The sequence below is a fragment of the Asparagus officinalis genome, chromosome 8, assembly GCF_001876935.1.
Source record: "Asparagus officinalis chromosome 8, Aspof.V1, whole genome shotgun sequence".
NCBI lineage: Eukaryota > Viridiplantae > Streptophyta > Magnoliopsida > Asparagales > Asparagaceae > Asparagus > Asparagus officinalis.
In genome coordinates this window covers 9,649,125-9,663,205 of record NC_033801.1, presented here as the reverse complement: position 1 = coordinate 9,663,205, position 14,081 = coordinate 9,649,125, and the positions used below count along the sequence as shown (strand labels likewise).

The window sequence follows — 14,081 nt, the reverse complement described above, 5'->3', positions numbered from 1 at the left end:
ACTCACCGTCTCAAACTTTTTGTTCGAGTCCCTCTCTCTCTCTCTATCTCTAGAGCTCTAAATCCTCTCCCCCTCTGTGGAATTTATCGAAGATGTCTGAAGCGGACGCCAGCCTCGACGACGGAGAGACGTTTCAAAGGGTTCGGCAGAGGATCGCCGATCGGTCGAAGGTATTCTCGCATAGAACCCCCCCTAAAATTCCAAATTTTGCATTCTTTTTTTCCAGAAAGTTTCCTCTTTTTTTGGTGTGTAGAAAGTGATTGACACGAAGGAGATCCTATCGAAGCAAGCGGTTCAAACTAAGAAGATCATATCGAAGCAAGCGGTTAAGATCGCCAAACAAGCGGAAGAGCACGAGAGATTTATCAATAAGGTCCTTCACTTCACCCCTTTCGAAATGATGGGTATTCTTGAAATTTTTCATTATAAATGTTGTCTCTTTGTGGATTTTGTTGGGAAATTAGGTGACCCATTTGGTGGGTGTTCTTGGATTTGGCGCGTTTTGCTACCTATTGGGAGCTCGTAAGTTATACTAGAATCCTACCCATTTGTTTTGGAGTGATTAATTAGTGAAGTAATTTAGATTTTTATTGATTTTAGGTCCCCAAGATGTTCCATATGTGTATTGTTTGTTCTACGTTACGTTCGTTCCTCTTCGATGGATATATTATCGGTACAAGAAATGGCATTATTACCTATTGGTGAGTGTATATTTATTGCTTGATATATAACATTTTTTTATGTTTACTTCCTTTGCTAGGTACCATGTGTGCTAAAGCTTGCTGAAGATGTTTCCTTTTGCTACCTTGTATCTTGTTATAGAATTTATATTCTTGCTTTAGAAGTTATAGTATTTCAATCAACAAGCAATGATAGTGTGCAAACTTTATTCTCGAAAATGTAAAGGTGGTATGTTTCTGTTGTATTTTGAACATGTCATTTAGCCATTGCAGAGAATGTTGAATCCCTTGACATGTATAACATTTTTGTAATGTTATTGGCCAGTAATATTACATGTTGTGTATATATGTTCAAGGACTTTAGAGATGGTCTTGACACTTTTATTGATCTTTCCATGTATATTTAATTATTAATGAGATTGTACATTGCGCGGGTAGCTCCTCGTATGGAACTATGTGCAGCCTCATAAACAACCTCACCTTTAAACTTTCTCTGTGCACTCGTATGAACCATCTGTTTACTATTACTATTACTATTAACTTCCTTTGTTTCTCATCTTTTCCATCTGAGTTCTATTAGCTTCAATAAATGCAAGAGAACAACTATTGAAATTATATGCAGAACATGCAAAAGTATAGAGATAATGAAGAAGGCTGTGGTTTAATTAGGTTCCATAATATTTTTCCAACGTCTAGAAGGCTGGTACTCGTCTCCCTTGTCCTTAGGGGGTTCTTTATTCAAGCTTTGGCTCAACCAAAGTGCATACTTGGCAGGTGGTTGATGACCATCCTAGCCCCTATTTTTTGTAATTTTGTTTTGTTCCATTGCACTCTTTTTAATGAAGCAGGTGGCTGTACTCCACTTTTCTTCAGAAAAAAAAGAGGTAAAAAAAACATTTAGGTGCCTAGTTTTTGCACTGAAGTGTTACCTCTCATACGCATAAAATTTACACTTACTTGACATCCAACCTAGCATTGATTAGTCGCCGTGCCCCCATAAAGGGTCTCTTCTATCTTAGACTGTTAGTAGTATGTCAACATGCCCATAAACGGTTCAACATTCTATCTTAGTACTGCAAGCCTTATGTCCACCATGGAGTCCTTGCCTTTTCCTAGATAAAGTGTGCCCATCTGTGTCCTAGATGTCTAAGTTTGATTTTGAACATTGAGAAGAATATTGCTCTATCTGGAGTTTGTGGTAATAATGGCTATTCTTGTTCTATGTGGTCCTGTACATTTAGCCCTTGGAGTTGAAACCTGGCAGAGAGGAACAGGTCAAATCATTTTGGTATTTCTAAGAGAGGTCATAAGTAGCAGGTTTGATATTTTGGAGTAGCATTTTGTATTAGCTGATGATATGTATAAGTAGCAGGTTTGATATTCTTGTTCTATTTATGAAATCTCTCTCTGTTCCAGAGAGGAATGTTATAAAACTTTGTTCCAGAAACTTGTTGGGTTAGCTCCTTTTGGTATGTCAAGGAATAATTAACTTTGTCAATATAAAGTCTACTTATTTGACTTTATGTACAATGGAATATCTAAGAGTAACAGAAGCATGTTGGATGCTGAGAGCTTAAGTGACCCCTTAGGGATTTCTTAGTTAATTTTTTATGACACCAAGGGATAATCATGCTCCTAAAAACTTCGCCATCATTATATGTGACTTCTACTTTTTTATTTTAAGACAAATTTATTTCATTGATGTGCATTCTGACAATTGTGGTCCTCCCTTAAATCTATATGCAAAAAATGAGATTTTACTATCAAGATTTCTTCTGTAGGTGTTTAAACTTCAATAATCTTTCTAGCACACGTTGGTATGCATGGTGGAGCAAACCTGTTCCTGTCGTTTACAAGTTGAAACAAAAATGGTTGCATATGATTATAAAAATCAGTAAATGAAGATGAACAGTACTAAATTAAAATAAGTCTCATTTAGTTGCATGTTAGTTGACATTTATGAATAAATATCATCGTAGATTGTAATATGTTTATGGAAGTTGTAGTGGGGCCAAATTCATTTATTGCTTGATATCAAACATATTATTTCCGTTTTTGTTGTCAACCTCTGTTTCTACAGGAAGGATGCTCCATTACTACTTTATTTTCTTCAATCTTGTGTATGGCACGATTTTAATGATACTGAATGAACAGGATTTCTGCTACTATGCCAACACAATTTTTCTGATTATGCTCCTTTTCTACCCAAAGAATGAAAAGCTCTTCATGGTCTGCTTTTCATTTGCAGAAGTAAGCACCAACTGTGGTTTTATTGATGATGTTCTTTTTCCTTTTTTTCTTCTCTCCCCTTTTAGGAACATTATTTGCTTATCCAGCTGAATTCTTTCAGGGTCCTTTGGCTTGGGCGTTGATTGTTTGGCGTTGCAGTCTTGTTTTCAGTTCTGCTGACAAAATTGTCAGTGTTTTAATACATCTGTTACCTGGTGAGAACTCATCATCTTGATGTAGATTGCAAAGTGCCATTTTTTGTTTTATAATGTACATTTTAGATGAAAGTAGATTTCAGAACTCAATACGCTTAAACTGGTATTGTGAGCATTAATAAGTGATAGAATCTTTAGTTTATCTCATTTGTACAACTTGAATTGCCTGCCCCTCAGTAGCTTATGGATTCTGATATTTATTGTTTTTTTTAGTAAACTTTGCCAGTTAGTAATATTATATTCTTTGAAAACATGGCTTGGCCTTGTTGCCCTTGTCAATTTTTTTCTTCGTAAAATCACCAGATTGTTAAACTTTTACCAGCTTTTTTAACTTTATATCAACTTACTCTTCCTGTTTACGTTGTTTTCCCCTAGTTTCCTAAATCCTTTTAAGCGCACCACATGTTAGTGTCAGTCAATCCAATTTATCAGCTAGTACATGCTCATTTCTCATTTACTTGATATAACTTAACACATTTTACAAACAGTACAAAAAATTATTTGTTTTTATATTACATTGTCTACCTCTTTCTCTGTGGGAACATCCTTATTTTCTTCTTGAATAACTATACTTCAGTTCTTATATGAATTAATATATAGTACATCAACAGTATATTCTTCAGTACTGTATATTCATCTTTGCTGTCGCTTCAGACGGAGAAGAATGGCAAGAAATGAATCTGAGTTGCATATATCCGTGTCCATTATTTCATGTGTGCAGCCTGTTACTTCTTCCATTTCTCATGACCTTTTATTACCTTCTGTTACACAATCTAGCTATAGACCTTTTTGTAAAAATCAGCATGCACTCTCTTAGAATTTATGTCTTGCTCAATGGCTTCTATAGCTCATGTGCGCAGCCTGCTACTTCTTCCATTTCTCATGACCTATGAAGCACGGATTCGCCCCCGGAGGCCACGAATCCGTGTCCGACACGAATCGGACACGGATTCGTGGAATGGAGAATTCCAATCCGGCACCAACTCCGTTGGTTATGGGAAAGAGATTATGTAAAGAGCAAAGCCCAGGAGAAGGGCAGAAGCCATTAGATGCTATGAAGCACGGATTCGCCCCCGGAGGCCACGAATCCGTGTCCGACACGAATCGGACACGGATTCGTGCACGACACGTGCACGACACGTGTCGGACACGGTCAATCCGTGTCCGACACTGGTCAATGGTCAAACTATGAGGGATACGGTCAAAGCCCATCAAGGACACGCCTGGGATTCGCAAAAGAGAAAAAAACGGAGCGTTACATAAACCCGAAACCCAAACCCAAAACTCAACCCTAATTTTTTCACTCACCCCACGCCGCCGCCGCCACAAAATCACAGATCCCTTCGTCGATCCCTTCGTCGAAACCTAATTTTTCTTCTTCGTCGCACGCTCGTCATCGCTTTCATGCTCGTCCTCATCGTCGTCGAACGCTCGTTCCTCATCGATCCCTCCGCCCTCGTCGTCGTCGAACGCTCGTCCTCGTCGATCCCTTCTTCCTCGTCGTCGTCGAACGCTCGTCCTCGTCGCAGGTCGGTCTCTCTCGATCTCGATCTCTGAGTCTCTCTCTGGATTTCTTCTGCGCTCTCCGATCTCGATCTCTGAGTCTCTCTCTGGATTTCTTCTGCGCTCTCGAGCTGAGTCTCTCTCTCTCTCTCGAGATCTTCGGCTCTCTCTCTTGATTTCTGAGTTTCTCTCTCTCTCTGGATCTCTTCATCTCTCTTTATGATTTTTTTTTGAAAAGACTAGAATGCGACTCTGAAGCCCAAAAACCGACTCCACTATAAAGCCTTGTCTCTGAAAAATTGGTTTCTCAACTTCAAGTTTCTTCTATAATTAATTATAATCTGGTCAAAAGATTATTTAAAAATGATTTTTTTTGAAAATCTATAAATTTAAGGAGGGTTTGTCTTACTTTTCTCAATTTTAAGTTAATGTTAACATTTAAGACCCATTATTTCATTTGCACTCTCCTTTATTCTTTTTTGAAATGGAGATATATGCCAGTTTATTATACTTCAATATTTGATGTTTCCATGTCAATGCCCAGCTCATTATGCAATAATTTAGATTATTAGTTGAATTTTATAATTTTTTCTATATATAATAATAATTTGAAGAAAAAAAATCCTAGCCGTATCCCCGTATCCTACTTTTTTGGATTTTGCCGTATCCCGTATCCGTGTCCGTGTCGTATCCGTGTCCCGTATCCGTATCCGTGCATCATAGCTCATGACCTTTTATTACCTTCTGTTATACAATCTAGCTATAGACCTTTTTGTGAAAATCAGCATGAACTCTCTTAGAATTTATGTCTAGCTCAATGGCTTCAGATGAAATATGTCTTGTTTCAGGGATAGTTTTCTTTACTATAAGGTGGTGGGATCCAGAAACATTTGCTGCCATGCATCCCGTGGGTAAAGCAGCAAGGATATCATGGCCATATGTTGAGGACAAATCATATCTATGGACATGGCTCTTTGTTGTTCCTTTGGTTGCTTATACCCTGTGGCAGCTTTTGTATTTCCTTATTGTTAATGTTCTTCGTCGACAGAGGCTATTGCGGGATCCTGAAGTCATGACTTCTTACAGGTCCTACTTCTAGTTTATCACCCTTTTTTTACAGTAGCGTACAGATAGAAGTAGTCAATTTTTTTCTCTTACCATACTGTTGAGATATAGACTATTTCGATGATAATCGCGGTATCATAATCTATAGATTGTGATAATTGGTTGGATGATTTTGGTAGTTCCAAATTGGTAAAGCATAATGATGGATTAATTTCTTTATTTACTCATATCTTGAAAGTAAATGTCTATGAAGCATTCGCAGATTGATCAGGAATATAGGACTTGTGTAAGAAAATTGATAAAATTAACTTGTTAAACTGATCAGCACAAGTGAGCATGAATTGATTTTCTTTGTGACTAATTTTAAAGGTTGTTTTGCATTTTCATGGATAACATAATCATTCCCTTGAAACAAATTGTCTAATGCTTTTCTTCCTTGGAGGAAATAAATATCTAAGTCTTTTCTTGCATAAGTCCTACTATTCAACTGTGATGATATTGACTGTTTAGCTGATAAAAAAGTATATATACTGCAATAAATTAGTTGTATGGGTGGTAAACTGGTTCCAACACAAATGATTTCCAAATTTCTAAAGTATAATAATGGACTAAATCCTTGATAATCTCATATCTTGGTAATATGCGTCATTGATGATGTTTTCTCAGATAGATCAGCCATACTGGGACTCGTCTAAGAAAACGATAAAATCGGTTAAACTGCTCAACATGAAGAAACTATTATACTGCTCAACATGAAGAAACTATTATTGATTTTTTTTTCTTTTTTTCTTTTTCCTTTTTTTTTGTTGCTTCATGATAAGATTTATAGGTAGTTTTGTACATTTTCAAGGATAACATTATCATTCCATTGTTTTCTGAAAAAAAAATCATTCCATTAAAAACAATATTATTCAATTTCTTTTCTGCTTGCGAGGAAAAAGAATGTAACCCCTGGCTCTAATTTTATATAACAGAGAACTCTCAAAGAAGGCACAGAAGGCAAACAACATCTGGTGGCGGTTAAGTGGGCTGCTTGGTGATCAGAACCGACCCACAATGTACATTTTGTTCCAAGCTGTCTTCACGGTAGCAACCCTAGCACTGACGGTCCCCATATTCCTGTCATACAAGTTGCATGTGATATTTCAGATACTCAAAGTATCAGCAACCATATGGAATGGTGCAAGCTTTCTTCTTGAAGTGATGCCGAGGCAAGTTGTTCAGAAGGAGAAGAAGAAATCGGAGATGAAGCCAGCGGAGGCCCATCAAGATCTGCCTGAAGTCGAACCTTTGAGTAACGGGGATCACGAGGACCAACTATCTGCTGAAGAAAACAGCTCCTGATACAGAATTAGACACGATAAGCTAGTTTCTTCTAAGATAACAGAAACAGAAGTTTTTTTTCGAAATTTGGAGCGGATGTGTGTTCTATTTGGACAGAATGTAACCGTCTCTGCTTGAAGTCAATGTACAAAATGTTGTTGAAGGTGGTTGTGTTGTGCCTGTGCAACCTCACTTAGTGTGATGGCATGATTTCTGAGTATTGGTTGTTTTTTGTACCCATATGGTCATTAATGCTGATGGATTCGTTGTTGGGTGAGAGTTCATGTATGGTTGTTTATTCTTACGGATTTGCTTGCTTTGTGAATCACCCCCAAACGAAGGTGATCATGATATCTATGAAGATTCCTGAATTTCTGTGACTTCTTTGTCGCGAGATGATTGCATGGTTGATATATTTTTTTTTAATTTCATTGCAGAGCCTTTTTCAGAAGATATGTTGCTTTTAGCTTTTGGCTAAGCTAAAACTTGTTTCTTGACATCAGTTTTAGAATAGGGTCATTTAGATATTAGTCCCTAAAATACAAGGTCTGCTTCAAATTTTCGAGGGAAGCTCACCTCGTAGGGAGTTGACAGCTTCTACAGTGGGATCAAAATGAGCGTATTTTAAAATCTTGTTCTATTAAGATCATTAGGACAACAAAAATTAGAGATCTTTTAACTCCCTCATCCCTCCTAAAATCTCTACTCTGCTCAAATATCATGAGCAAAGCATTCCAGTTTTTTTCTTAAAGTATAATGTGAATTTTTTTTTTTTTTTCACTCCGTTCCTCGTAAAGTGTTTTATTCCACTCGTATAACGTGTTCTTAGCGTTCCAATAAAAAAAGGGAAAAAAAATCACGAGTTAAGGAGAGAAAAAAAAAGGAGAAGCATTGCAACTGTATGTCCTGAGGACCAAGTCCTTTATATACATGACATCCTCTTTATATATATACATTCTCATTTCTTGAATCTAATAAGTTTTCTAATATATGTGACTAGCTTTTAACTGGCTAATAACTCTTCGCATCGAATTCGTGGTTTAATTATGCGGAAGGGACTCGACAGTTTATGAATTATTTGTCAATTATTAGGTGAATTATGACTTACAAGTTGATTCAATTATCACTTATTTCAGACCCATACGAATCCTAGCTTGTATAGCTGATTTATTACTGATAAATGATTTAGATCCTCCACACTGCATCTAATCAATAGGAATACCAGTTTCTCAATTACAATCTGTAATATGTGATAATCAATTATCTTGAATTTATAAGACTATTATAGTTGAGTAATGGTTTATTCACTCTCAAGTAGTAAAGTACATTTATTGGCCTTAGTCATACAAGTCAGCGTAGATGTCACCTGATATTCCTAAGGGTTTAAATAAAAACACGTTTATTTCATTTTTAAAAGAGAGGGATCATATTCGATTAGTTGGCAGAACAAGCTTTGAGACATAATTTTCTGATAATTGTAAAATTATACTGTCTTGAATCGAAAGCCAACTGCACCAACCGACCGCATATTTGTCTCTTTCAGTGGAAGACCCCTAATGAAACAGAAGTGAGAAGTCCCTGAAAATGGGGAAAAGGATCAATTAGAGGGCCCTCTGAACAAATCATCATAAAGGAAAAGGAAAATGTTAAACTATCATGTTCCAGTATTAGTTATAGGCTTTGTGATTTGCATTAAATTTTATATTGTTTATACTGATGCAGTATTGTATTTACGCTGGTTTTCATATGACGTTTATACTTATTTAAAATTATTATGTTGCATATAGCCTCCTTCCTCTATATATGATCTTAAATATAAAATAACTGTTTGGTGGGAAAATTCAAAGAAGAAATTGAGAATTAAATTTGTATTATTCTCTCTGACAAACTCAGAAAAAGAATTAATTAACAATTCTCTCTCTGCAATCTCTCTCTAACAAACTTAGAAAAAGAAATTATAATTCCTTCAATCGGTTTCCCGAATTACAAAAGAGAGAGAGATCGACGGAGGTCCTTTCCTTTGTTTAAATCTGGGTTCTTCACAGTAGCGATGAGATGCCTCCCTCGAACTCGTGTCAATATTGCTTCTCGATGATCCAACGTTTAAACTCGTGGAACACGGTTGAATCCTCTTGATTGATGTCGAGGATAGCTTGTGTGACAAGTTTGAAAATAACTCTTAACGAGTTAGGGAACTCTGAGCGAGTTATAACTATGTGGAAGAGTTAATTGGTTTAACCGAAATCGGTTTCAAGCCAAAGAAAAGCTCCAAGAGTAGCTCCAGAAGATCCGAAGATTGCCAAGATCTGATCTGCCTAAGAGATCTCTCCCGATTCCAAAAAGACAGCCTTTAACTCGGTTGAGTTTGTTGAGATTTATAGGAGGGTTAAGGGGTGTAAATACCCCTTAATTCGCTCCTAAGTGGGGGAGTGATCCCCGCAAATCATGGAAAACGGTTTTGAAACTGTTCAGTTCGTATTTGAACGAGTCAAACGCAAAATTTGCGTTTTGGCATGAATTCTGAGTTTGAACGCAGTGTTTGGAAGCTCGAACGCAGCGTCCGGAAGCTCGGACGCAGCGTCTGGAAGCTCGGACGCAGCGTCTGGAAGCTGCGTTTGCAGCGTCTAGAAGCTGCGTTTATAGCGATTTGGAAGTTGCGTTTGGCAACGAATGAAAGGTGCATTGGCAGTAGTTAGAAGCTGCGTTAGCAGCATTTAAGAGTTGCGTTTGGCAGCGTTTAGGAGCTGCATTAGCAGCATTTAAGAGTTGCGTTTGGCAGCGTTTAGGAGTTACGTTTGCAGCTGGGTTGAAGCTGCATTTGCATTGCTTTGACTCTAGAACGAGGCCACTTCCGTTTTGATTTGAAGAGACCGTCAATTTGTAGTCTCTTTTGCTAGAGCGTTGCAAAGATCGTCATCATGTAACCTTCCAGATATTAAAAATAATAAAATATGAGAGTCGTCAGATTGTAACTCCCGATATTGATTGTGAAGGCTATTGAATTAGAGCTTTCATCGGTTGTCGTGAAGGTTGTCAGGTTGTAACATTCATCGATCTACGTGAAAGTTTTTAAATTGTAGCATTCTAGAAGCTGTCAAATTATAACTTCCATCATCGGTGTTTGATGGGGATCAGCTATCTGCAGTAATTTTTAGACAGCCTACAATAACATATCTTTTCCCCCAGAAAATGGACCAGTATGCCATATATGAATTTTGAGAGAAACAACAACAACAAAGTTTTTATCCCAAAATTTCGAGATTAGTTAATGAATCTTATTCTTAGTTTTTATTTTTGACCATCTCCTTTGTTAGCTATCATCAGATCATTTGTATTGCTTCATTTTAGCTTGAGATAGAAAATGAAAACACAAATATTAAAAACCCAAACGATGACATCTTACATGGCATATTTTGAGGAGGCCATCTTGCCCTTCTTTTTCCTTGAAAATACACAACAATAATGGATTTACTATAATGCAAATTGAAAAGGGCCCTTCCAAATTATTGGTTGTTTGAATTCAAATTAAAGGGGGACACGTCCAACGGCTTCATCCCAATAGAAATGGAGGGAAACGATATGCTTCCAAGGTCCCAAAAAGGTGGCCATAATTGTAAGGTGTAGAAAAGCTGGTTGAAATAATTCTCAATTTTCTCATATGAGAAGGGAAGGAAAATGATTGATCAATCCTTTGATATTCATCCTGTTCTGTTATCTAAAGAGTGTTTATTTCATAAAGACCCATTATTTATTAATCACCTCATTTAATTTTTCCTTAACCCACAACAAGGGTACGAGAATAGAGTCCTAAATATTAGATTTAAGGGAAAAATGCTTCCAGCCCCCAAAAGCCAAGTGAACGTGCTTCCCACCCCCAAGACTTAGTCAATGGGTGTTTTACCCCTAAAAATAAAGATTTTGTTCTCTGAGTCCCAAAACACAAAACCCAAGACATTAAAACATGTGAAGACCATAATACCCTTCTCTCTCTCTTTTTTTTTATTAAAATATGATGAGGATTATTTTATTATTTTTCTCTCTCTCTCTTTATCATGATGTACCAAGAGAATCTTTAGATAGGTAACCCTAACAATTAAACCCGTAACCTTAACAATTAAACTCGTAACCTTAACAACAAATCCGTAACCTACACAACAAATCCACAACCTTAACAACAAACCCTTAACCTTAACAACCAACCCGTAACCTTAACAATCAACCCGTAACTTTAACAACCTCCCAAAACAAACAACCAAAATAATAAAAAACGAAAATAATAAAATAATCTCCATCAATCATTTCAACTATCCTCTTGGTACATCATGATAAAGAGAGAGAGAGAAAACAAAAATAATAAAATAATCCACATCATATTTTAATAAAAAAAGAAAGAGAGAGAGGGGGGGATTCATAACCTTAACAACAAACCCTTAACCTTAACAACCAACCTGTAACATTAACAATCAACCCGTAACTTTAACAACCTCCCAAAACAAACAACCAAAATAATAAAAAACAAAAATAATAAAATAATCCTCATCAATTATTTCAACTATCCTCTTGGTACATCATGATAAAGAGAGAGAGAAAACAAAAATAATAAAATAATCCCCATCATATTTTAATAAAAAAAGAAAGAAAGAGAGAGAGGATTCATAACCTTAACAACAAACCCTTAACCTTAACAACCAACCCGTAACCTTAACAATCAACCCGTAACTTTAACAACCTCCTAATACAAACAACCAAAATAATAAAAAAACGAAAATAATAAAATAATCATCATCAATCATCATGATAAAGAGAGAGAGAAAACAAAAATAATAAAATAATCCCCATCATATTTTAATAAAAAAAGAAAGAGAGAGAGAGAGGGGATTCATAACCTTAACAACAAACCCTTAACCTTAACAACCAACCCGTAACCTTAACAACCAATCTGTAACCTTAACAACCTCCCAATACAAACAACCAAAATAATAAAAAATAAAAATAATAAAATAATCATCATCAATCATTTCAACTATCCTCTTGGTACATCATGATAAAGAGAGAGAAAACAAAAATAATAAAATAACCCCCATCATATTTTAATAAAAAAAGAAAGAGAGAGAGAAGAGTATTATGGTCTTCACATGTTTTAATGTCTTGGGTTTTGTGTTTTGGGGGCTCAGAGAACAGATTCTTTATTTTTAGGGGTAAAACACCCATTGACCAAGTCCTGGGGGTGGGAAGCATGTTCACTTGGCTTTTGGGGGCGGGAAGCATTTTCCCCTAGATTTAATCAATAGAGTTAACTTGATAATAAGTACATTTTCTAATTTAGGCGAGATAACTGATTTTTATTTTTATTTTTGGTTACCATTTAGTAATTAGAAAGTAACAAATGAAATTAATCTCAGTTTGCCAAGAATTGGGTCCATATGCCTATGGATAATGCTCAGTAAGACTCTAGGTTCTGTGTGTTTTCTAATAATAAGAAAATATTAATTTATTTGCATGAAACGTACTCTAATAGGAAAAAGATAAGTATACTACAATTTTCCTAATTGCTTTGACAGCAGAGTCATTCCTTGAAAGTTGTAAAAATAGAAATGATGGGTCAACTACTTTTTTATAGTGGAGAGGATCTAAATCATTTGTTTTGGATTCGGATCCTCTCCACTACAAAAAAAAAACAGTGGAGGGACCACTACATAATCACGTCCATTGATTATCTAGTTAATGGTTGTGATTTTTTCTTTTAGTGCAAATTAAGAATGAGTGCAATACACGAGGGTATGATAAGTGTTAGATTTTTTAAGTTGAATGCAGAAACTCTTGCTAGCTTTTATCGACGATAAGGAGGTTACGTGATCAATCTAAACTTAATTGATCAAGCCTAAAGTTTAAGTAGACATTTAACTTAAAAAATTACAATTTGGACGTGATAGTGTAAACAAATATATGCAACGAGACATATTTGTTTGAGGCATAATTGCCAGGTGTCAAGTGGGACGTAAACTTAAGTCTTTTCCTTCAACCTTACCATATGCGGCATAGACTAGCTAAGTATACTCATTTAAGAAAGATACCTTTCCTTGGTATATAATATATTAAAATCTTTTGGCATACTAAATATATTCAATTAAGAAAGATACCTTTCTTTTGGCTTTAATATACTAAAAACTTTTTGAAAAGAATATGCCTAATGATATGAAATCAGAGTGATCAATTTTTATGGAGCTTGATGAAAGAAAATAATTCGAATAGTTTAACTTCTTGAAAACATGATATTTAAATTTATAACCCAATTTATCAAGAAATATCGCCCATGAAACTTCAGTAAGAAATTTTCTAGCTGAGTTTTTTCTCTCTCTTCTCTGGGATGATTATAAACTTTTCTTTTTCTTCTCTATTTTAAAACAACAATGCTATTAAAAAAACTAGAGAAATTCAAATAGAATGTTGTTTTCACCATCCAAAAAAACTTATCAAGAAACTCGGGGGGTTAGATAGCCCAAAGTTAGTTTTTCATAACAACTTTTGTAAGCATAATCATTATTAAAATCTCCTTGTCAACCCTAATATCCCAGTATCCCACCTACTACTAAACTCCTCCGCGAGACACCAGACCCATTCAAAACTAACGAAACAGCTTCGCAATAAACAACCGGACTCCAGCAGCGCGCTCTCTTCACCCCTTCTAGATCCATGGCTCCAAGAGCCCACCGTCGCCGGCAGCGGCGCAAAAAAACGCCTCGCGCCCTCCTCCGACGCCGGCTCCTCCGCCTCCGGAGACGCCCGCCTTCTCCACGACATCGAAACCCTAAGCAAAGCCCTCTCCCTCGACCAGAAAAACCGTGCCCAGATCAAGAAACCCCCCTCTCGCTCGATCTCCGCCCCAAAATCGCACCCCCAAAACCCTAGAAATGCCAATTCGAAGCCAAAGAAGCAATCTTTTTGGTCCAATTTCAACCCAATCAAGTCCCTCTCCGCCCAATTCCGCTCTCACCGCCGCTTCCCCTGCCGATTCTCCCTCCACGTTCACTCAATCGACAACCTCCCGCCATTTTTCTCTAAGTCG

General features: G+C 36.5%; 2 protein-coding genes across 2 annotated transcripts in view; both read left to right on the top strand.

Annotated features, from left to right (window-relative positions):
- Positions 7 to 7,319, top strand: LOC109820540 (uncharacterized membrane protein C776.05-like). The gene is made up of 8 exons (XM_020386699.1): positions 7 to 170; positions 254 to 373; positions 465 to 522; positions 601 to 701; positions 2,835 to 2,930; positions 3,031 to 3,124; positions 5,476 to 5,713; positions 6,667 to 7,319. The coding sequence occupies exons 1-8, from the start codon at positions 93 to 95 to the stop codon at positions 7,034 to 7,036; spliced, it is 1,155 nt and encodes a 384-aa protein (XP_020242288.1). The 5' UTR covers positions 7 to 92; the 3' UTR covers positions 7,037 to 7,319.
- Positions 10,580 to 14,081, top strand: part of LOC109820817 (protein PLASTID MOVEMENT IMPAIRED 1-RELATED 1-like) — a 6,919-nt gene continuing 3,417 nt past the window's right edge. Inside the window, 2 exon segments of the mRNA XM_020387012.1 lie at positions 10,580 to 10,628; positions 13,591 to 14,081. The exon segment at positions 13,591 to 14,081 is cut by the window's right edge and continues 5 nt beyond it. Of these exon segments, the coding sequence (XP_020242601.1) occupies positions 10,580 to 10,628; positions 13,591 to 14,081 (540 nt within the window).